General features: G+C 40.6%; 1 protein-coding gene across 3 annotated transcripts in view; it reads right to left on the minus strand.

The window, feature by feature from the left end:
- Nucleotides 1-25,591, minus strand: part of IGF2BP3 (insulin like growth factor 2 mRNA binding protein 3) — a 67,373-nt gene that overhangs the window by 7,780 nt on the left and 34,002 nt on the right. Inside the window, exons 4-10 of one of the 3 annotated variants that reach the window (XM_080974784.1) lie at nucleotides 15,682-15,733; nucleotides 15,513-15,576; nucleotides 9,928-10,212; nucleotides 7,925-8,059; nucleotides 6,691-6,813; nucleotides 3,167-3,302; nucleotides 2,421-2,504 (exon numbers count right to left, since the gene is read on the minus strand). In XM_080974784.1, coding sequence (XP_080830910.1) covers nucleotides 2,421-2,504; nucleotides 3,167-3,302; nucleotides 6,691-6,813; nucleotides 7,925-8,059; nucleotides 9,928-10,212; nucleotides 15,513-15,576; nucleotides 15,682-15,733 — 879 coding nt within the window. Of the gene's footprint in view, nucleotides 1-2,372; nucleotides 2,505-3,166; nucleotides 3,303-6,690; nucleotides 6,814-7,924; nucleotides 8,060-9,927; nucleotides 10,213-15,512; nucleotides 15,734-25,591 lie in introns of all 3 variants that reach the window. The other 2 variants (XM_080974783.1, XM_080974782.1) reach the window with 2 other exon arrangements.

Below are 25,591 nucleotides of genomic sequence, written 5' to 3' on the forward strand. Positions count from 1 at the left end.
AATTTCTAGATGCCTAAGCCACAGTTAATACTTGTCTGCACAGCATTTTGAGTGGCAACATGAACACTGTCGTGAAAATCACCCCTCTTTTGAGTGACCATTTGTGCCCCCAGGGTGATTTCTGGGTTAACATTTCTCAGAGGTTTTCAGGATGGTGGTGGCTTTCCTTAAAAATACCTTCTAGGGCTGAGATGGGGATGGTTTATATTTAAACAAGATGGGACATTTATATCTCCTCCTTTTAAAGGAAAATATCACACACCATCTCCTTCCAAGCCTCTGCGATGTACTCCACTTCCAGGATTCCAGGTCCAGAATTTCCATGGAATCATGACCCAGAAGTGGAATGTGGTTTGGTGGGAGTTGACACGCAACACTTTTTTTAAGCTGGGGGACGGGAAAAAGCTTCCTCCCTTGTCTTAGTAATTATTAGGGCAAGCTACACCTAACACCTCAAAACTTTAGAAAATTTCCCCCTCTATTTTGGCACATTTCTATTTTGTCCCTCATTCCCATGAACGGACAAAATCAGGTACGCTGAAATTATCTGCATAGTTCTAGACAACATCTTTAGATGGCTCCCTCTTCTGCCTCGCTCCAGTTTTCTTCTTTTCTTAAATGTGCCTGTCATCTTTTGGCAAGCTCACTAGAACACAGTCTAGCTGGAACCTGCCTCTTATGTCAAAGGCAGAAGTTGTTTTGGGAGTGAGCACTGAGACTTTGCCTCCTATGGTATGAAATTGGAGACTCCCTTTCCAGCCCAGGGGACAGGCCCTCTTCCCATGCCGGTTGCTGTCCTCCCATCAAAGCGACTTTAGAAAGGATGTCTTTGGGGAATAAACTTAATGCCCCAATTAGCTTCTCCTCTGTACTGCCAATGATACTAGTAGTTCCATCCCTTTCTGTTACATTAGAGTGTGCTCTAATGCAGGGCTTCTCACTGCATTGTTTATCTTCCCTCCTCTATTATAGAATCCATGCTGCTGTTGCATTAACATTTCAATTGTGGCCTAAAAAATAAATAAATATGTTGCTCTTATAATATCTTCATTTTCTTGTTTCTAGTGTATTTTGGATTATGTAAGCTGACGGTTGGAATGGTTATGCCCTAAAAGGCAGCCTATAATCACATGTATGAGTTATTTATAAAAATATTAGTATATCACTATATCATAAAGCTATATAAAAGTGGTTTACAACAGTAAAAACATAAAACTGTACAGTAAAATTTAAAAACAACTCAAAAATAAATATCAGTACACCACGGTGGTAGGATATACTCTTAATTGCCTGCAAAGACATGACAGAATAGAAAAGTTTTCAGCAGGCGTCTGAAAGTTGGCACAGAAGGCATCTGCTGAATCTCTATTGGCAGAGTATTTCACAGGACTGGGCTGATGACATTAAAGGTTCGGTTTCTCATTATCAAATGAACCTCACCAAGTCGGGGAAAGACAATTGACACTCCTGCAGATGATCTCAGTGATCCAGCTGGGATATCAGGGTTCTGGCAGCCCCTGAGCTACTCTGGTCGTAAGTTTATCAGAGCTTTGTAAATTAATACAGGGAGTTTTAACAATTGTGTCACATTTTCTTGACCAGAAGCTCCCATCAGCAATCTGGTTGTTGCATTCTGCACCAGCTGGAACTTACAAACCAGCCCCACATAGAGTGCATTAAAGTAATCCAGCCTTCAGATTACCAACACCTGGACTAAAGTGGTCAGGCTGGTGGTATGAAGCTGGTAAAAGGCACTCCTAGCCAAAGAGGACACTGAGGCCTCTAGTGAGAAAGATGTACCCAGGAGTACCTGAAAGCGATGCACTTGTTCCTTCAGAGGGAATGCAACCCCATTCACAAGGGGCAGATTGCCAATTTCCCAAACATGCAAATGTGTCAATGCTGTCCAAAGACTTGGCTAATTCTGTTAATGGTGTTTCAGTTATTCACTTCCCCTTACTACTCCCTCTTGTGTTGAATTTACACATTACTTAATACACTGCACACTAGAGGGATGTGCAGTCCTGTATCATTTGCCTTGCTTAACAAGATGTACAGGGAAAGGAATCACATACACCAACCTCAGGATTCAACACTAATGTCTGATCCATGGGGGACATGGCTGGGCATGCCCTTATTATGCAAAAATACAAAAGGTGAGTCACCTACATATGATGTCTGTTGGAATAATTTTCATTCCTTCTTGTTTGTATACTGCTCAATGGAATCTTGGATCAGAACACATGGTGAGGTACAACCTAGCTTCCTGTTACAATCTAATGATAAGCCCAATTCTCACCTATAGGTACCAGTGATTCAAAACATGAAGAGCTATAACCAAGTGCTTGCAATAAAGGAAGATATATAATTACCCCAAATGGAGGATATGAAGAGGCAGCAGCAGCTGAAGCAACACCTACTGTGGGAGGTGGTATCCCTGAAGAAGAAGGCGGGAAGAGACCCAAGGCATTCAGATTTAATCCTGGAATTAAATGTGCTTGAAGCTGCAATGATACAGGAGATGATTAGCCACTCCCTCTTAATAACGTGCTCTCGTTCAAATTTCAAAACGTTTTAACTCAGAGACATTCAACTTGGCAAACAACAAGTGTCAAAATCCTGTATCATTTTTTAAATGTTCAACGTGAAGTAGGGCAGATGTCACTACTCTGCTAGAAGCAATTGTACTTTGACTCTATGAACCACTGTGTTAGCCAAAAAAAGAGGTTTAAATAAAATGCACCTTATGGTGCTGTGGCAGTATTGCAAGTCCGGTTAAGCAATCACTGTAAAATGCATGCAGCACAGCCAATAACAAACTCATATTCGTTCAACAAATGTAATGAAACATTTTCCAGAAGCACCCTACAACAGGGATGGGGAAATGGTGGCCCCATACTGTTGGACTCTGACACTCATCAACCCAAGCAAATGCAGCGAATGGCCAGGGATGATGGGTTTGATGTGTGTGTACTGAACTAGATTGGTTTTCCATCTGAAGGGACAAACATATGCATCAGTCTCTCTCTATGAAGCTGATGGTTGGGTATCAACCTGAATGCTTTCCTCCACTGAAGTAAAAAAGATACAATATATTTATTGGGAGGAAATCAAATAAATGACTAACTTACCCACCTCCCAACCCCCAAATTAGAAATCAACTTACATTCATAGCAGCTATATCATTTTCATACGACTCCCTGATTTTCTTCATTATTTCTTCCTCAGCCTTGGCACATGTTTCAATACTGCCTTTAACTGTAATGGTCCTTTCTGGATTATAGAGCGTCAAGTCCTGTAATCTACAAAGCAGAAAGCAGTCAACTGCTATGCATGTAATGGTTTGTATTTAAAGCTGAAACAGAAAGTAATTATACCTTGAAAACTTCAGAAATGCACTCTATGGAATGTGCACAACCGAATTATCCTAGCTGCTGAAGCCCCAGGGAGAGGTAGTCCCTGAAACTGTTGCTTGTGGGATCCCATGGCCAGGACTGCCTGTAAGCCAGCCCTCCTTCAGACATTATAGCTGGGTGTTACCAAACTACTAGTTGATGGAGCAGGCACAGCCTCCTTCGAGAACCACATTTGGCCAGAGCAACATGCCAAGTAAGCAGAACTAGATGGCTCAAGGAAGGAGCCTTCTCCTGTGCAGCAATCTAATGGGAATAATCTGCCTGCCTACTTTTCTATATTTGCCCTGCTGAGGTGTCTCTAATAAGGCAGCAAAACATACATACATACATACATACATACATACATACAAACAAACAAAAAACTACCCATGGATTGCAAACAGATATACTGTTCAGATTTAAAGGGGCACTTTCCCCATCTCCACTCAGAAAACAATTGAAAAAGGCACTCCTGTCTATTCCCTTCCTTGAATTTCAGCCAAAGAAAATGGAGAAGAACTTAAATAACAGTTAAATGGTTGAAAGGAGGATGAAAGCATGTATTTTTGTTTCGAGGGGGTGGAAATGAAATGGCAGATGCAACAAAATGGTGGTGGAAATGGGCACTAAAATGGTGGGTGGACACCAGGAATAAAAGTATAGCACTATTACACACACATCACACTCAAAGTTGAGGCAGACAGAGGAAGAAAACACAAGTTGAAACGATGGAGGCACAAGATAGAAATTACGTTGAGAATAACTAGTCCGAGGAGAGCATACATGAGGCAACAGCAACCATGACTGAATTCAATGGAGGCAGGAAGCAAATCACAGCATCATGGCAGCATCAACCTACTTCCAAAGTGTTTGTTCCTGCCTTGACCATAAGGTGGAGTCCAGCTAGCCAAAGAGAAATAGCAGAGCCAAGAATCCTTCTAGCCCCAGGAGGCGAAGGAGGAGTCCGAGCTTTTAGTCTTTGCTAGTTTAAAGATACCCATATGTATGCTAAATGACAATCACTTCTCAAATCAGTTTACTGTTTAGCGAAGAACACATTGTTGCATACTAGTACATCAAACACACAACATAATTTGTTGTGATTTGTGTCTTAGTGTTGCACAATGATTTGCATTTTTGTTTAAGATATATGTGTTGAATTCAATTTGCTACAGATGAAAAGGACTTCACAGTTCATTTCATTTGTATTGCTACCAGTCATAAACTTGGCAAACAACAACAAAAATCCAACAAAACATATATAGCTCAGACAGAAATGAAATGTATCTAATTTATAAACATTTGTTAACAATCTTCGACCGCAAGACACCAAGATAAAATTACCTTTCCTGTCCTATAAAGCAAAAGGCTCCAAATCACCTGGCACCCCATTTTCCCAAGCGTATTGTCAATTATTAAAACAGAACTGATCCAAGGGATATTTCAACTACAGCAGAACATTACAATAAATTTATAGGATGTGATCTGGTAAGCTTTTTGGGGTATTTCCCATAAAGCATAATTCCCATCATCCCTGACCACTGGTCCTGTTAGCTAGGGATGATGGGAGTTGTAGTCCCAAAACAGCTGGAGGGCCAAGTTTGGCCATCACTGCCGTAAAGCAAAAGCTTTAAGTTTCCAACAGAGTAGGAAAAACCCTGCCCGAAAAGAGTAAGGATTGGTAGTTGCTCGTATTTGCTGATGCAATGGTCAAAATGCATTATTGCCTGACCTCCACAGAAGCAGGGCTTTAAAGCAATTACAGCAACCTTTCAAGACACTAGAATGGAGGACTGGACTCACTGAACAGTGCTACTTCTCTCCAGAGACAAGAAGTCCTATGAAAATGTTTCTTGTATCAACTAGCATCTCCAAAAAGGAGAAAAATGTGGAAACAACAGTGGGGACAAAAGAAGTGTTCTTCCCCAAAGACTCTTGAGGAAGGCTGGCTTGAGCTCCAGGTGGTACCGCAGTCAAGGAAATAGAGCAGCAAACCAAAAGTCCCTAGCAGTCACTGGGAAACGTTTCACAAGAACAATAAGCTAAGATGAGTCATCAGGCTGTCCTTCTGTCTTCTGAAGGTATTCTGTTCTCTTTCCAAGGAGGATCCAAGTAAAGGCACCAGATCCAGATCACTCTACAAGCATGCAAAACATGTGAACTGTTCTCCTAAGGACTGGGATAAAAGCAGGAGACACAAACCTATTGAGAAACACAGAATATCCTACATGAATGGCAGGCAGATCAGTCTATGTAGAAAACACAAAGATCTTGCAGAATTGACAAGAGGCTGGGATTCTTTGAGCCAAAGTCACTGCAGCCTGGAACAAAACTTTTGAGGATTGTCAGCTTCCAAGGACAATGGGCATATGGGTGAGTGTGTCAGGTGCAACCTCCATGAAAGAAGTCTGTGGACAGTAAGCAAGGCAGAAAAAGGGACCCCCATCTTGCAAAACTGAAGATACTCCTTATTCATATTTTAGTAGCTGCCTAGTGTCAAAAGAACCAGTCCGTGGAGAAGGATGTTTAGAAGGCCCATGGATAACCTCCAATGGTCAGTAAGATTTCATTGTATAACCTTCTCCCCAGGGGATACTACTATTGCCCCTTTGGGTCTCAACAGATCCGATCCCTGTTGGGGCTCTTGTACCATTCCTGGGAATTCCAAGACTCTTAAACACCTTTATTAAGACAGACCACAAGTTTTGAAACCCTATTTAAACAGTGGCCCTGGCCCCAAACTTATTTAGGACTAGATCTGGGGTGGTGGTTCCCAAGTCAGGTCAACCTGATGCTCTCTGGATCAGTGCCATGGCGCAAATTGGGGGAGGTGGCGGTTGTGCCTTAATAAATATTTTTTATGATAGTATTTGTAGACAAGGGAACCCAAAGGACTTAACATGCAAAATATGTAAAACACGCAAATAAAAATTACTATAAAAACACACACAAAAGGACGTAACATACTGAAGACAACTAGTAAGTAATTTCTATGCACAGCCAAATATATTTACTGGAATTAGCAATGCTTTCAACACAGGGACACTAGCTTTCAGGAAACCTCACTGGCCATTGAACTAATTCTGATAAAAACACCATTTAAAGTTGCCAGCTCATCATATGGCTTCCTAGAAAAGGTTTCATCCTATTCTCAGTAAAAAGTGGATTTGGGTGTTGATTTATGGATCTGTTAATTTGTATTAGCTGTGGCTGAAACTTGGGGAGGAAGCTCTTAAAAAGTGATAGCACTTTTTAAAAACTAAGATATACCATTTCACAAGAATTTAATACTTACGGGGATATTGTGATCTTAGTGTCTGTGTCCTGCTCGATTTTCTTCAAATTCCTTCCTTCTTTGCCAATGAGGCGGCCAACAAAATTGTTATGTGCTAGTATCTTCAAGGGAATTTCTTCTGTACTGTAAGCAGTCCAGAGAATTGCATGAACTCAAGAGTCACATAATTCACTATCAGTAACAAATCAAAAAGTTGAGTCATTCTCCAATGACTCAGGGCTCAGACAGTTAACCATGTAATCAGGAGACTCTTAAACTGTCATGATAAATTCCTCTAAGTCAAGAAAAAACCTGCTTGATTTCCTCAAGTGTAATTAATTGTTCTGCTTAATCCATAGGAATAACTAATGGAAAAGGCTGTTTTGCAGAAGGAACTTTTCTGCCATTTCCATGACCCTTGAGCGGGATTCCTTCACACCTATTAGACGCAGATTCCTTCCATCTCTGGGTAGAAAACAGAGCAGGCTGCATCTGTTACACTTCATGTATTCTCAGTTACCAAAGAAAGCTCAGTCTTCTTTTCTACCCAACAGCCACAGGCATTCTTGGACACCAGCTTGAGGGTGGGGTGAGAGGAAGAGGAGAATGAGTTTGTCAACAGCTGTAAGGCATTTGCTGCTTTAGTTTCAACTTGATACAACAGAGCTTAAGCAAGAACTCAGGTGTATTCCCCTCTTCCAGCTTACAAGTGAAGAAAAACAGGCATGAAGTGTGGGAAGAGAGAAGGTTGCCCTTCTCCCATAGGTTTCTTTTACAAAGGATATTTGTCTTTCATTTGCTGCATGTTAGGTCTGAATACCATAACAATTACTTCTGCTACTAGTTATCTGGCTTTTCAGACATTATTTACCTAACCTTTGCTAGGTGGCCTGGGAATAGCTCACTATGGAAGCCTGTATGCCTGGTTCAGGAGTATCATTCCTAACCATCAAATGTCAGGAATTTATCTGAAAAGCAACCAACCACCCATCCTCTTACATTTTCTTTTAATTGCACAAAAAGGTGCTGAAAGGTGTAACAAACAAAAATCTCTTACTTTTCTGCTTCAGAATTGCTCACCAGTTGTCTTCTGCTATTTTATAATTATATTACACATAAACATAGTACAAGGATCAAGACCTGACATTCCTATGGGTTCACTTTTCAGTTCCATTCTTACAAACTGTCAATTATCTACTTCAGATGGACTATTAAAAAACCCAATGACCTCTTAATAAAAGCATTCTTTACTCACAATTTAGTATCTTGCGCTTCCTTCTGCATTATCTCCATGATAATTTTACAAGCGGTTGAGCACCCTTCTGGAGTAGAATGGATCGTAATTGGTTTTTCAGCAGCCCCTGCATTTTCTTTACGATGAATATCAATTCTGCAAAGAAACAAAAAGTAGTAAAAATTGTGCATTCCGTCTTGAGAGAGCAGTCTTGAGTTCTGCTTTGGTAGAGAAAATTGTCTATGAACTTGTGGGCCTTGATACAGTTCAGGTTGCATGCAACAGCTGATGGTTCCAGATGTGGATATGCATCCTCATTCATACACAAAAAAAGCATCTATACTGTTCAGTGGGGCCCAAATGAATATTGTAATACAAAAAAGTGGTCATCCATCATCAGCTGTGCATGCATGCAAAAAACAATTTCTGTACACATTTCTTACAGCATCAGAACAATGGCAACTCTGAAGAAAGTCATTCTATTTAAAGTTTGAGTATCCAGCAAAATTCTATAAAATGATATTCACTCACTATGTACAATAAAACTGGATAAAGCAACACATTGCTCAAACTGTTAACTTCATGGGCAGTTTAGGCAGTTCCACTAATATAGTATATCAAGGGACTGTCCGCATCTTGTTATGCACTCCTATAAACCACTACCCTCAAGCTCTTTCTCTGTTGCAAGTGACAAGACAAGTCAAACTTTGGTCAGTTGCTTGTCATTCATTTCACTACTTGTACCACTGCTCTACTACAAATCCTCCAATTCAGTTGAATGTCTTACTTCGAAGTTCTGAAATAACCCTAGAGCACTAACATGGCTGTATAAATTAAAGTCTGCACTAAGCTGAAATACAAAGTCTTGATTTCTTTGGATAGAATCCCTTGACTAAGTTTTAATGAGAATCTATTACAGATCCACACTGGCCCAGATCAGACACTGGACCTATCCTGCAGGCTTGGCATGCTCCTCTTCTCTTCTCCTGCCTTGTCCTTGAAAATTCCTCCCTCCCTTCTTCAATTCACATTTTAAGTATGGCTCAACATACAACAATTATCACTAACAGTAGGTAGTCACTAAACCGAAAACTGAAACCAGGATGAGAAAGTGATACTAAAATATTTTGCAAAAACCAAGCAGTTATATTAAATTATTTTTAAAACAACCTGGTTTAAAAAGATATCTGAATGTAATGCAACGTTTGGCTTGGTCATGTTTGTAACATAACGGCCAGGTGTAGACATAAAAATACTGAGTGGATAATAATGTAGTGATACCTCTCCATGGAAAATGGCCAAAGCAAGTAGTACTTGGCTTTCACACACTGGCCCTGACCACCAAAATTAGCAATGCTAACAACTTGGACGTAAAGGGCAAGAGTACAAGGCAGGCTTCATGTTGCCCATCCCTGCTGCTATATAACATCAATCTTATTTCACATACGGGTACTGTACTTCTTTTGACAGTTCTGCTTCAGTTTCATTACCTGAGGCCTCAGCACTCATAGCATCAGTATGACATATTCCCAATACTGATCTATTTTCTCAAATTTGGTAATATACCGTAAAGCAAAAGTTCACAGCAATAGTACTGAGGCATGCCTGGTCAGGACCAGAATCCTTGCTCACATGACCTGCTGAACAAGATCCAACAGAAAAGAGTTCTTCTCTTCCTATATATTACCACACCCCAATTGTTAAACTACAGTCATACCTCGGGTTAAATATGCTTCAGGTTGAGCATTTTCAGGTTACGCTCCGCAGTGACCCAGAAGTAACAGAGTGCGTTACTTCCGGGTTTCGCCGCTCGCAAAGACACTCAAAATGATGTCACACGCATTTGCGGAAGCAGCGAAACACGACCCGCGCAGACGCGTTACGTTCTACTCAGGATGTGAACGGGGCTCCGGAACGGAACCCGTTCGCATCCAGAGGTACCACTGTATTGAACTATTTTATTATCAAAACCTCAGCAACCATGAAATAAAAACACCCTAGAAAGATGTAATGGGACAACTTACTTTGACTGTGTCTGCTTTGTGATGTTCCTTATGGTGGCTCCTTCTTTTCCAATAATGGCTCCTACAAACTGGGTAGGAACCAGCATCCGTAGTGGAACATCAGACTGTGGTTTTTGCCTTGTACCTGCGCCAGGCGAACCTTGCCTGGGAGGACCCCTCTGCCCAAATCCACGTCTCCCCTGTGGATGCTGTTGAGGAGGTGGCTGCGCTGCCATTTCATCAGGAATATATGCAACTTTCAGTGAGTAGTTTTCAAGCTGGAATCCGTTCAGTTTTTCTATGGCTCTGTACAGGTTTGCAAGGAAGGGAAGATTTTGTAAGTGGGAGCTGGCAGAACAAGAAATCATTATGTTAGGCATTTTCGCTCACAAGTAACAGACCCATAACACAGAGATCATCATAGCCTTCTATTCCTACAGTTTTAAACTGTAAGCTTGTAGGGAGAGCTCTAGTATTTTATTCACCATCATGTAAAACATATTAATGCCCTTGAAACAAGAAACAAGCAGTTGAACCATGAAATAGTATTTGTTCTTTTCATTATTTATTTAACAATCCTATGATTTCCCATACTGTGAAACAAGGACCTCAAAATATCAGGACACCTGGGGTCAAGTGGCACGGCCTAATTACCAAATTTCATAATTTGCACTATGGTTTATATTGGTTCTGCTAACTTTCACAAGCCCATAAAGCACACAAGCCTTTAAGTACTGGAGAACAATTCCTTCGGGAATCAATTCAGGCATGCTAATGGAAGCCCCCCTCCCTCCTGCTCAAATACAGTTCTTTCTCTGTGGTTCCTACAGTTTTCAACCTCTGCTAAAATCTGTCACATTTACGTGCGTGACAAGTGTGAGTTGCTTTCCCTACAACTGTTAAAAAGGTGTTAGAAGTAAACATACCTGAACATAACTCCTTTACCATCATATTGTAAGTAACTATAAATTCTGAAGTAGTATTTAACCACCTCAGCAAATGAGTAAAATCCTCTTTGAAACACATGAGTGTGATCTGGTCTTCAGAAGAAGTGAGGTGTAGAGATGAAAAGGAGGTTTCAGATAGAAACTGAACTCTGACTTTTATCACACCACACAATCTTTTGTACATGAGTGAACAACTGACAGCTCAATTTTATACAGCATTTGGCACACTCATAGGGATGGGAAACTGAATAAGGCTGGGGCTCTAAAATGAGCATTGGCTACACATTACCTTGGTGTAGAAAAAGATCCAATCTCAATGTAGGAAAAGGCATGGCCAAATCCTTTCTGGTTAGCTGTACTGAGTTACTTTAAAGTAAAACTGTATGGAGTACTTGAAAGCAAATAGCAACAAACATCTCTAAAAACACAAATGACCAACAGTATTAATTTCAGGAAATTAAGGGAAGTTAAAAGTTTCCATAGCAACTGAGCTGCTCCCGAGTAGTATGCATTATAATAGAATTTTAACATGAACAAATATAAGTGCTATGATGAAAGATTTAACTGTTCTCAAAATTCTTATGTCTTCGGGGGAAGGGGAATTGTTTGGTCGCCTTATTTTCCCTATCACTGAAGGGTCAACAAACAAGGTGACATTTCAGTGCAATCCTATTCATTCAGAAGTAAGCACCATTATATTTAGACTTTCAAAAAGATGTCTTACAATTGCCACCTGGTCACATTGTCTTCTGTCACTATTCACCATACACAGAGTACAAAAAGAAGAGGGCTGGGGCTGACTTCAAGCACCTTAGCAAATAATTTAAAAGCCTTGTTCAATAGTGGGATTTTTGTCACGGCCTGAAGTGGGCAATGTTGGACTAAGCTTCAGCGCTTCAAAATCAATTCTGTAAGCATGAAGAACCTTGCAAGAAGGGATTGTTGACTGCCTACCACTCTTCCATGTATTCCCATGGTCATACAGGAGAAACTCTAGAATGCTTTCCCAACATATAGGAAGGACGGTTGTTCAGTGGCAGAGCACATGCTTTGCCGAACATCCCAAATTCAGCCTATGGCATCGCCAGATAGAAGGGATCAGGTACCAGATGATGGGGAAAGTAACGACCTCAAATCCTAGAGAGCCATTGCCAGTCAGCCAGTAGTCAGTATGGAGCTATGCTGCTGAACAATCAGACCTGGGATAAAGCAGCATCCTATGTTCCAATGAATATATCACTATTTATGTTTTATTATTAACATACTTTGCAATGTAGAATGCTTTGTTTTTATCTCCTCATGGCCAGAACACATATTTTCTGCCTTTTGAGACCAGTGCCCCCATTAATGACTTGCTAGTGCTAAGCGGATTGAAATACATGTTTACAGAATTCCAGCAAACTGATGGAAGAGAAAGTGCTGCTTATCTATATCAGGGGTCGGCAAGGTTTACCTTGCCTGGGCCGGTTCACTCCAGCAGAGACTCCTCTTTGGGCCAGATTGCACACGCGCACGCCCACAATTTTCGGCATCTGCGCAGATGCGATTTCAGGTGTCTGTGCCTACGCAGATGAGATTTCCGTCGCTACGGAAGCGAGTCCCTGCGCAGTGCACGGGGACTCACTGAACGGGCAGCTCGGTTCAAGGGCTGCTTGTGGGCCAGTTAAACCACCCCCCTGGGCCACTTGTGGCCCATGGGCCCTAGGCTGCCAGCCCCTGTTCTATATAGATCTGAGTTTCAAATTGAAATCCCTCAGAAAATTGGTTTCTTTCAATCTGGCTGGTTCTTCTGCAACACAGATCGATGAACAACTAAGCGCACGATCCAGCCACAGTTAAGTTCTTTTAAAGACCCATTTATTAAAACTGGAAAACTGAAAGCATGTTTGACTTCCACTGAAATCAATGGGATTCAAATACTGGATTTTGTGCTGGAGATTATGTCCAAGGTGGTGGGCTCTCCTTTACTGGAGGTTTTCAAGCAGAGGTTGACCACCCGTCATGTATGGTCTAGTTGAGATTCCTGCACTGCAGGAGGTTGGACTAGATGACCATCAGGGTCCCTTCCAACTCTGCAATTCGATGATTCTATTATCACTTTCACCTGAGGGAATGCAAAAATGTTGCTTGCGAACACACACACACACACACACACACGGATAGCAGCCAAAACACATGCCTCAATAATTTGCCCTTTTAATGTATCAGGATGTACTCACTTTTAAATAAGTCAATGGGGAATGAAGTGATGTCTTGTATATAATAAAAAGGAGTCAGTTACAGATTAGAGTTTTTAGACACAGCAGCGAATAGCACCCTTACTCGCTTTCTCCAGGCAGGGCAAGGAGCCAACCAGACTTGGCAAACTCACTCTCTGCCTCTTTTGCTGCTCACACACACCTGCTGCAGGGCTGCACCTGGTTGCCTAGAGGCAAGTGCTACTTCCCCACAAGCAATCACGTAAATAGCTAATTGCAATATTGCATAAAGGCGCATTAAGCTGTCAGTTGGTTAGCACTGACCAATTTGTAGCATGCAACAAGTCCCTTCATGGTATATGATCCAGAACAGATCTCATGGGAGATGGGGTGCTTTTCTCCACACACACAACTGGTCTCAGTATCGCCTTTGTAACATTCTTACATGAAACTAACAGAACAGTTCTTGAATTCTTTCTCAGTTTTCCAATGGATCTCATTTTAATTCTTTTGTAGTGGTTTAACAGGACAGTGAGAGAGTAGTTTAAGTATTTTATAACTGCTGCTTCAGTTTAAAAGCTTGCATTCCACAGCAATGCAGCTATACATTTTCCTAGAGGATGTTACACAACAGGTGGGAGGATGGAACAACTGTCAAGAGCAGCTTATTTCAAAGGAACAGCACAGTAAACAAGATATTCAAGACAGTGCAAGTTTTGAAAGAGACAGACTATTACTGTATCTTTTAACTTCTTTTTGTTTTTATGAAGTTCATGTGAAAGTGAGGGGTGGGGAAGGAGAGAATAATTATGCTCACGGGATGCAGAATTCTATCCAAAGTGTCCATATGAGAAGGTACACTTATACATGCATTTTCTGCATCCAATTTAACATAGCAGATTGGTGGAATATAGAGCAGGAATTTTAAAATCTGCTGCTGAGGGGGGTTGTTATATGGTCCTGTCAGCCAGTCCCAGTCACCAGTCTAGCTGCCACATTCAGGATTAGTTGTAGTTTCTGAGTCACCTTCAAAGGAAGCCCCATGTAGAGTGCATTGCAGTAATCCAAGCAGGAGATAATCAGAGCATGCACCATTCTGGTGAGACAGTGCGCAGGCAGGTAGGAACCAGATGGAACTGGTAGACAGCTGCCTTGGATACAAATACAGGGCAAAAGACCCAACTTGCCTTGTCACAAATAAAAAGGTGGGTCCACTCTTGTGCTATCATCACTGAGAAGCAGCAGTTCCTAGGGTCTTTGTCAGAGGCATTTCCCTGACTGCTACCAGGTCACTGAATCAATCTAAGCCAGTGATTATTGAGTTTCAAATTTACCCTTGTTCACAGAACTCTGGATCTGACCATTTATATAGCTCAGTACATTGGATCTAGGGTCATCAAATCAAATGTTCATAGCTAGTGAGAATGGAAGTAATAATATTCTGAACACTGATGCTGTCCAGTCATCCCTGGCTATGCAGCTTTGAAAGTGTGAGATGTTCTAGCATTCAATGTTGGGCTAGAAAATTATCTTCAACTGTGACCGGTGTATCTTTTTATCAACTCTCCCTTTTGTTGTGACCTGCTCATGAGTCTTGACAACTGTACTGTTGCTGCAGAGGCTAGACAATGCACTACAAACCAAAACACATTACACTAGAGCTCAAGCATCTGGGCATAAATAAAACTGATGTTTTATCCTTATAAAACCTTTGATCTTGCATATCTCAGAGACTTCTTCCTCACTTATGTGCCACTGTGACCTTTAAAAGCACTCTCTTGACTTTACTTACAGAGAGGCTATTTAAAAAGCAAGGGCATATAAATATTGTTCCCAGTGGCTGCCTACTACTATGGAATTCGCTTCTGCGGGAGACCTAGCAAATTTTGAACCCTGATCATTTTGCAGAATTCTTTAAAATTTTGCTTGAGCTAGCGTTTAAGAGCCAAGGTTAAAGGCAGACCATTTTGGGTGACGGCAGAAGTTTTATATCATAATGTATATTTCATCAGACATGCTGTAAAGCCACTGATAAATGTTAATACCCTCTCCCTGACCCCTCAGAATGAAACAGAATACTATGAATGCTCAGACGATGTAACAAGCTTACATTACATCCAATTCTGAAATCCTCGGATATATTAACTAGAAATTAGGAACAGGCTTAATCCTCCAAAAGGTAAGAAAAATACTGGACTAGAAGACTTGTGTCAAACCAGAGATATAAATTGTATTTTTACATATACGTTGCACAAACTTTTATGACAGTTTCCACAAACGCCAATTAAGATTTCTATCAGCTTCAATGGAACTGCCATTCAATCAGACAAGAAGTTACGGCAATTGCATTAGCCCACAATTTTGAATTTTAGTCCATAGAATTGAATCTTATAGTATAATCCTAGCCACGTTTAGTCTGATGTAAGTCTCAGATATAAAACCCAAGTAAATAAACACTTACTGTCTGGCCTGATCCTTATTGCCATATGTTACATTAACTACTGCAGTCTCTGTCTCCGTATTCACTAGAAAAAGAAAGAAAAGGAAAAGGGTTATTATTGGGGGGGGGCAGCGTAATTTTATGCTTATGTCCCTAATTTTTTTCTTTAATTGTCTGACTTTAGTGTTACCTTGCTCACAGTTCTCCACTGTTCCATACTGTGCTAACAGTCCGTCTAGCACCTGTGAAAAAGGAGCACATTAAAATTAGTTTCTATGGTAGCTGTATGTGAAAACAGCCTGTAAGAAACCCCAAATTATGTTTGCTTTTTACAAAACTATTGGGTATGGCTTTCCCCCGAACCGCCCGAAAGTTTCTCCATCTTGTGTTTTCTATTTGAACTCCAAGTATAGCTCAAGGACTAGCAACAAAATAAATGCATACAACAAACCTACTGTGAAAACTAGCATTTACAGCAAGTCAGTCAGTTCTCCATAGCTATGAATGGGGAAAAAAAATCTAGACAAGAGGAGAAAACAGAATAAAATGCAAACAAAACAGAAACTAGTCTGGTTGGTGTAATGGTAAATTTACAGTTCTCTGCTCTAACTCCTTTGCTCCTATATCACAGTCTTTCAATTACTCTTTATTTTATAATTTTGGTCCTTATAGTGAAATTGTAAATTATATTAACAACAACAACTATCATAGTGCGATTAAAACTGAAAATGCTCATTAAACATAAAGTTGAATCAAAATAAGCAACCCTTAAAATATTTCAAATGCACCTTATGTGTTCAGTTATTGTATCTACTACTTACTAAAAGTCATGTGATGCAAAAAGTACTTTACAATCTTTATTTTATAAACATGTTCACTCAGTGAGGTGTACTGTAATCCCACTAATTTGAATGGATCTTGCATGGTAGTTAATATGTTTAGGACTGCATCATAAAGTTATTAACAAGTGAATGATATTATTTAAACATTTTCACTGACATCTGAATAAGAATTTACTTGTGTATGCCTGGAATGTAACTTTTCAAGTCCAACCAACCTACAACATCTATGTTAATCATACTCAGACTAAATTCAGCAAGAATTGTAAGAATATTTCGTTAGGAAGGATTTTAAAACACCTCAGATTTTAGCATAACAAAAGTTACTTATACTTTAGCCCTCTTATTTTAAGATTCAAACGACCCCTTTAAAAAGGAAACAAATTTTTGGAAATACAGCTTTTTGCCCCATAAGCATTAGGCTACTTTAGGGCTTGCTAGCCTGTTTAACTGTTAATTTTACTTATTTTAATTGTTTTTAACTGTTCTTATTGATAATTTTAATATTTCTTGTAAATTGCTTAGAGGTTTCACTACAATCAAGTGGTATATAGATTTTGCTGAACAAAAATAAATTATTTGGGGGCTAATGGGAAGCATTGTAAAGAACCCAGGATAAAGTAACATGATGCTTTTTGCTTCCTTTTTGATATAGAACAAAGGGTGGAGGTGGCAGAAATGATTTTAGGTATTTGATGTGGCTTGGGCATGTCTGTGTGTGACCAACAATTTAGTATGGGGCAATGTATGATAAATTCTTGGTGGCTACATTTGTAAGCAGGTTAACCGTTTTATTTACAATTGGTATAAAAATGCAGTTAAATAAATAGATATATTTACAATAATATAAATGTTTAGCTGTGGAAAGAATCTTCAAAGTTCCATGATTGCATGATGCTATTAATATATGAAATATGGTAATAACACTTTTGAGCTACAACCTCTATTTGGACATTGGAAGAAAAATACCATAGCTATTTGCTAGCAGACTTGATATAACGTTGTTCCCTCTCCCTTAAGTTAAAACAGTATTCTTGTATGAGAGTGTAATACAGTGAAGTGTAATTTTCCTCTCTTACTATTAATACTATGTTTGAGACAGCTGAATACTGTTATATTATTATTGTGGGGTGTCAAATGCTTCTTCAAGACATGTCTTGATTCTTCAAAAAATTCAGGATTATAAAGGAAATTATAGAGGCGGTTGTCTTTTTTTGGGTGGTGGTGGTGGGGGGGGGGGGGAGAGTAATGCCAAGATAAACTACTGTGCTGTTTATAATGAAAGTTCTGTTCTTTTTTTATTATTTATTTTTTAAGAAAAGTTATACACATGTGCACAACACATATACACATTTCTAAGTAGATACAATGTTATGGAAATGTTTGGGTAAATCATTAGTGGAAATTCTGTTTATTAATTTTCATCAGCCTTTTGTGTTGATCTGGTTTAGGTGTCTGACATGGTTGAAGGTGTTATTTGTATTACAGCATGACCAAATAGTTAAGGAGCCTAAAGATTAGCATACTGCAATAGTGGAGACTTTATCATTGTTTGTTGTGTTGACATACATAAAAAAATGTGTCCATACATACATACAAACACACAGGTTCCCCTGGTTACCCTCACAGACTGAAGGAAATATGAGAAACCAAGCTTGCATATAAATATGTGAATTTGCCACCAAATATTTAGCTCACTGTTCACCAGCACACAATAACACCCTTGCTCATGTCGGACAAGTTGGAAAACTGCAAGGCCAAATTACAACACCATCACATGAAAGCAAAACAAATAAGAAGCATGCCACCAAGAGAGGACCATGGCACGAAAAACTACCACGCCTCAAGCAACATGTATATGAATGCATTAGAAACCCCTTTAGCATTAATTAAAATTAGCTCTTGCATTCTAGATTCTTTATACGCTTGAGTTTCCTTACACACTTTTCATACTATCTAGCTCCTGCTTCCTGCTTGATTTGGACATATCCCCCACCCCCCAATCACTTTACATTTTATTTCAAACAGCCAAATCCTCTCGCTCTACTTTGAGACAAGCCAGTTTTGTCTGAACTCCTCATCCGCCTCCCTAGCACCACGTGCAGCCGTGTTGGGCAACGAAAACCAATTTTCTAGCCAAGTTGGTAGTGCGATAGCAATCCTGATGAGCAGCTGAAAAGAAAAGTTTGTTTGTATAAATATTTACTCCAGCTAGAAAATAATTCATTCCTTTTTTATGAAGGAACTCTGGCTTTGTCTACATTGGGTCTCCTCCTCTTGTTATAACACAGATGCCTCTTTCTTGCACACAAAAAGCTGCAGTCTTACACTGTGGACTTTCATTCATCAGACTCTAAAAGCCAACCCTTGACTGTGTTATAAACAGTACTATCCTACACCAAAACTCTAGGGAGTTAATATTTGAAGTGTTTCAATTCAAACCCAGTTTTCTCATTCATTCTCATACATATCTATATCTATATCTATATCTATATCTATATCTATATCTATATCTATATCTATATCTATATCTATATAGAGTTATCACACACATGGAGTGATCTTATTCACACAGTTGTTGCCAAGGTGTTATGAGCATGGTTGTCAGCTGAGCAACTTAAAACTATAGCACGGGGTCAAAAGAATACATGAAAATCAATAAAGGCTTTAAAAACTACAATACAGACTAATATTTAAAAGGAATACCATAAGCAAAACTATGCTTTCAAGCTACACTGATGAAACAATACTTGGAACATTTTTAACAGCTTGTTTAAAAGGGAAGCCTACACATTTTTACACTGGCATTCTTAAAATTTAATGCTAGACCACAGAACTAAAGTCTAGAAATGGGGGTAATGGAATAAGAACATCCAAACGTACTTAGTGCATATTTGTAATTTAATGGAAAACTAGTGATGACAGAAAGTGGTAGTTATGTCAGGAAAAAGACTCTCACATGTAGCAACTTAGTAGGCAAAAATGGAAGTTTGGAAAAATACATTTTACTGAACTAGCAGAATCACAGAATTGCAGAGTTGGAAGGGGCACAGAGGGTCATCTAGTCCAACCCCCTGCAATGTAGGAACTGCAAGACATGGCTCCCCATCCAATGTGAAACCATACCGGACCCTACTTAACTTTGCAAATGTGCTAGCAGTTTTCTTGCTGCACAGGGAGTATGCTCAACATGAAATGCGTAGCTGGCCCACTAGCTGATATCTGCATCAAACCAGATTTTTCATGACTAGGATAAAAGTTTTGATTTATATAGAACTGGTCTTTATACAAAAGGAGATACTGGCTGGAGAAAAGTTGCCTACACAGGATGCCATTATAGTTGTGGCAGCACAAACTTCCAGATTTTTGTTGAAGCTGCACCTTTTTTCTTAAGGGAGGGATAGTATACAGCAGTAGCAGGACTGGAGGTAACACCACAATCTCCCTACCCCTTTTAGACCTTGTAAAGAAAACCAATTTGTTTGAACTGCTTTTAATGGATATTGTGTCATTTGTATTGTAATGTATGTTGCAATGTGTTTGATGGGGGAAGTCTGGTAAGGTGAACTTTGGTTTATCTGTCACTGAGGGGCCTTAAGTGACAGTTGAGTAGGGGTTGGAAACAGAAGTCTCAGTATGCAAAAGAAGGATAGAAAGTATGCATAGTATCTTGGTGGTTGCGGCTCATAATTCTTATTGTGACTGGCTGGGGCTAGACTGGGGGTTGGGAGGCAGAAAAAATGAATATATGGCTGGGTGCTAGTCAGTCAGGGTCGGTTTGTTTTGGCTGATGGTTGGCTTCTGTGGTGAATGCAGAAGATGATGACAACAACAAAGGAGAAGAATTGAGGAAGAAGGAAGAAGACCTGAAAGGAAGCCAGAGTGACTAGGTAGCCTAAGACTTACTAGGGTAGCTGAATCACTTGGCATAGATGATGAGAAGATAACCTGTCTATGAAGAGCAGAAGTGAGAGGCAGTATGGAATACTAGGCTCTGGTGTCTGGCAGGAGAGGCAGAGAAAAGAGTCCAGGACAGGACGGCAAAAACAGACCTTCAATTCAATCGGTCAAGTAGGGTTTGAAATAGAGCTCTCAAATGTGTTGGTGGGGCTTAAATGGGGTGCAGTAAATACAAGAGCAGTCTAGCAGAGGAGCTGTGATGGCCTGGGATTCCGATTCGGAGGATGAAACAGAGGAATCCCAGCCTGCACAGGAGTCCCCGCCTCCAGGGCCGGCTGAACTGGGGCAAGGCCTAGATGCTGAAGAGCCTGCACCTGTGGCAGTGCATCAGGAGCTGGCCCCAGGTGAAGCCCTTCTGGCCCCAGAGGGGCTTGATGACTCAGTGGCCACAGGTGAGCCTCCTCCAGGGCCCAGTAACCCTTCGGCCTCTCCTGATCTGCAGAGGCTTAGGGCAGAGAGGCGAAGGGAACTGGTTGCCCCCAGGAGGAGTGCTCGCCTTAAGGCCAGAGGAGGCGGGGCTCCTGGGGACCGGGACCGCCCCTGGCCTTAGAAGAGGATAAAAGCCCAGTCAGCCCAGCCCCAGGTTGCGGGAGCAACGTCGTTGTTGGCTTCGGACCTTCCTGTGTTCCTGATCCCTGCTCGGCCTCCTGTTCCTGACTATCCGGTACTCCTGTTCCCTGCTCGGCTTCCTGTTCCTGACTATCCGGTGCTCCTGTTCCCTGCTCGGCCTCCTGTTCCCGACCATCCGGTGTTCCTGTTCCCTGCACAGCCTCCTGTTCCAGCGTTCCTGTTCCCCGCCCGGCTCTCTGCCTCGGACCTTGCCCCTCTTCGTGTGGACTCTGCTACACCCAAGGTACCTTACCCCCGGGACCAGCACAGGAGCTTTCATAATCACTGATTCCTCTAAGCTCTCTTAGTTCAGTAACAGTAGTGCAAAATAAGCTGTTGGCATTTAAAGCGACAGTAACAAGTTATCAATATGTTTACCTGGGCTCCTTTGGGAGGAAGGGCAGGATAGAAATTTAACAAACAAACAAACAAACAAACAAACAAACAAACAAACAAACCCATTTAAAGAGACAGTACTATATTAAAGTACCCACACAAACCTGTGCAATATATAATCCTGTATTAAATAAAACTTTTAATATCTTTGTTAAATATAGTACCTAGACCTGATTGGCTTTGTTCCATGGAGTATTGGTAAGTTAAGACAGCAAAGAGTGTAAGTGATATTAAATGGTGGCAGCATACTGGTTCAGGAAAACCATTGGAGCAGAAGTTTGCTTTAGTTAGTAAAGTAAGCAAGGAAATCGCCCCTCCCCTCCCCAGACCTGCTCAATTTGGACTTTATCTAGAATGCATCTGGCTTTCCTTCTGAGAAACTGAAAATAGCATTTGGGATATGTATGTGAAAATAATATGATAGAAGAATTATGAAATAGTGAACAGTGCAGGAATAGCCAAATTGTGGCTCAGGCTAGGATCAGACAGATCTGGGTTCAAATTCCTGTTCAGTCGGTGAACCACTTCATAACCTAACCTACATCACATGGGTGCCGAGAGGATGAACTTGGTTAGTGGAGAATCACATACACGGCCCCAAGCTCCTTGGAGGAAGTACAAGAGGTAACTGAAATAAGCCTTTCTTAAATTTCTTAGTTCTTTTACGAACTAGCTTTCTACTCTGCTGCACAAATTAAAGAGGTGCAATGTTTTTTATCCACAGAAAAACGCTAAGACTAGTTTGCTTACTTGTCAGCTCTGGCAGTGAATAGAGTGTGTCTAAGAGTGATCAGCTTATTCAAAAACAATGGTTCAATCTTACACTCAGCACACACAAGCTCAGCCTTCAGTAGGATTCAAATGCACATAGCTAGGAATGGGACAGCTGTAATCCACTATACCAGTCCCTTCCTGATTTTTTTGTGCTAGGATAATGAGCATCCTGGAGGCCAAGCAACAATCAAGGATTTTACCAAGGTTTCATTCTTACCATTTACTTAACAAGTTCCAAGTTATGTGAGAGGGTGGCAGGATTTCCACCTGGAAATCATTAAAAAATGCTAAAAAATGGAGGCCTACAGGACATCTGGGGTGAAAAAAACCCAGGAGACACCAGTCACACATTCCAGTCCGGGCGCCATGGCACAACGTTCAGACTGGATAGCATTCTGCTCACATAAAGCCTGATCCCCTTGGTTGAAACAACAAACATTGGTAACATCAAGGTAACAGACCATGCCCTGTGGAAACTACCCTTAAATTAGGAGAGGGAACACAAACCACTCCATCATGGTCCTTTAGCTCTATCCTAACCACAAACCAAGTAACTAGAGAAAGTCTCATGAAAACTCTTCAAAACTATTTCAAGGAAAATGATGCAGACAACTTAACAAGCCCCCTTCTCTGGGTTGCTAGAGGAGCTTGCATAAAAGAGAAAGCATCACTCAAAAAACAAACCTCAAAAATTAGCAAACTTGAATAAGACATCATAGCTCTTTCAACACGATACAAACAAGCAGGAGCTTAAAAAACTCCATAAATTCATAGAACAAAAGGAAGGGAGATTGACTCACTAGAAATTAATAAAACAATGATCAACATTCTATACTCAAAACAACAATTTTACAAGTATGGAGGGAAAAACTCCAGACTATTATCAAACAGGTGCAGGAAAAAAAATCTCTTAAAACAAGACTATACTGCATTACTAAAAAAGATGAAACACAACATTATCCTCCAAAGACATAACTTCAGAATTTGTGGAATTTAACTCTAATCTATACTCTTCCCAGAACCCGTATAAGTAAGAAATCAAAACCTTTTTAGCAGGACTATCCATGCCAATTTTAACTGCAGAGCAACAAGAATTCATGGACAGTCCTATCACCTCAGAGGAATTACAAGATGCTCCTCAAAAATCTGAAACCCCAGGCCCAGATGGCTTCACAGCAGAATTCTATATATATCTAAAAATCAAGGTAAGTCTGGCGCCCTACATGACTCACCTATTTACTGACATCCTATAAGGGCCCCCCATCCCAAAAAACCTGGACCTCCTCCAAAATAGTCTCTATCCCAAAACCATTCAAAGATAGCCTCAAAGTAGAATTATATTCCCCGATCTCACTGATAAATCAGGAGTACAAAATATTCACATCAATCCTGGCTAAGTCTTCCTGCACAAACTAATAGCCCCAGACCGAGCTGGCTTCGTCCCTTGTTGCAACATAACAAATCCCATCAGTAAGTTACTGAACCTGATCAACCATAGCAAAACTACTAAAAACCCACCGACAATTATGTCCCTAGATATACTAAAAGCCTTTGATTGCTTCGAGTGGAAATACCTACTAGCAGTATTAACCAGCATGAACTTCAGTCCTTCTGTACTACAAACCCTCAGACAAATTTACTCCCAAGCCTCAGCTAAATGCATAATCAACAATATGGATTCCACCACCATTGCAATCCAAAGAGGCATGAAGCAAGGATGCCCGCTGTCTCCCTTTCTATTCATCCTGGCCCTGGAACCCATAGCAATTCGACTCCGGGCAGCCCCTAATATCATGGGTATGGAATTAACAGGCAAAACATATAAACTAGGACTCGTTGTGGATGACTTGATGATCATGACACTAGGCCCAATTAAAACAGCAACCACTCTGACTGAAGAACTCAACACTTTTGCAATGGTGTTAGGCCTTCAGGTGAACTTTGCTAAATCTGAGGCAATGTGCTTCAACACTCCCTCTCACATCCAAAAAGAATTCAACAGCATCACAAAGATAAAGCTCCACCGTACCAAGTTTAGATACTTAGGGGTACAAATAACCAGAAAACTTAACAAATTACACCTCCAAAATTACAAGCCTCTCTGGCAATAAACTGACAAAGACCTGAAAAGATGGAATAAATCTAACTTTACTCTCTCAGATAAAATAGCCAGATAAAAATGATCATTCTCCCAAATTTAACCTACTTATTCCAAACCCTTCCAATCTGGATCCAACTCCGTAAATGGCAAAACCCCCCAAACCCCTAGTTATTCATTTTCTCATACAAAAAGTCAAGAATAAGCCCAAAATATTTGCACCTCCTCCCCTCAGAAGGGGGTTGGGGAATTCCCAACATAGAACTATATTATAGCGCTTATCAAATGTGCCACATAATCCCATACATTTTGGAAGATGAGACCACGCAATAGGTACACTTGGAAATGGACACATTGGACTGCACTCCCACTACTGCATACCCACTCCTCCAACACAAGCTGAGAAAACTCCCCTCAACACTATCCATGCTTAAGGTCTGGAAACAAAAAGTAGGTGTTTTGTCACTAACCCATCCCCACTAATCCCCTTGGCTCATCACCAGTTATTCTGTCATGCAGCTCAAACCTTCCACATAGAAACATGGCAAACCAAAGGCCTATACACATAGCAACATAGGAAATACAGGATAAATTAGGAGACATTCAATTTACTCTGGTTAAAACACATCAGCTACCGTATTTTTCCATGTATAAGAGTAGGTTTTTTCCCCTTTAAAATGACGTCAAAAATTAGGGGCCGTCTTATACACAGATACCCCCCCCATTTTCTTAAATCTGAGTCCCCCAAAATGGGGGGCGTCTTATAGACAGAAAAATACAGTACATGCTTTTCTAATTAACCTAGCAGTAAAAGCACCCACCACTAGGCCCTTGATCACTTTTGAAAGCCTTCTTTTGTCGGCAGATGGACATAGTTGGGGGATGGTATCTGCAATATACTGCTTCACAACCCCGCAATATCACCTAACACTATTAAAAAACAATGGGAACATGACAAAGGTTACAAAATAAACAAAATAAACTCTGCCCAATGTGGTCCAAATCTCCCTTCAAATCTCAGCCAAAAGAAGGAAACTCGTTTTGAAACTTAACAATAGCATCTGACACCGAGGAAATTGAAATTACAGTGGAACCTCGTGTTACGTACCATCCTCCTTGCGAACGCAACGGGTTACGAGCTCCACTAACCCAGAAGTAGATCCCCTTGTTGCGAACTTTGCCCCGGGATGCGAGCGGAAGTCGCATGGCAGCAGCGCGAGGCGTAATCGGAGGTATCAATGTAATACATCCAGGAAGCTTACCAAAATGTTGGAGAGGCTGTACTTATACAGGCACATGCCTCCACATGTGGTGGCAATGTCCCTGAATCCAACCCTTTTGGACAGCAGTCCTACAAAAAGTATGTAACACAACTAAACACTTATTAGAACCTACCCCAGAATTGGCCCTATTAAATATTTTCC

This window comes from Podarcis pityusensis (assembly GCF_964106645.2).
Source record: "Podarcis pityusensis genome assembly, chromosome: 12".
NCBI classification, from domain to species: domain Eukaryota; kingdom Metazoa; phylum Chordata; class Lepidosauria; order Squamata; family Lacertidae; genus Podarcis; species Podarcis pityusensis.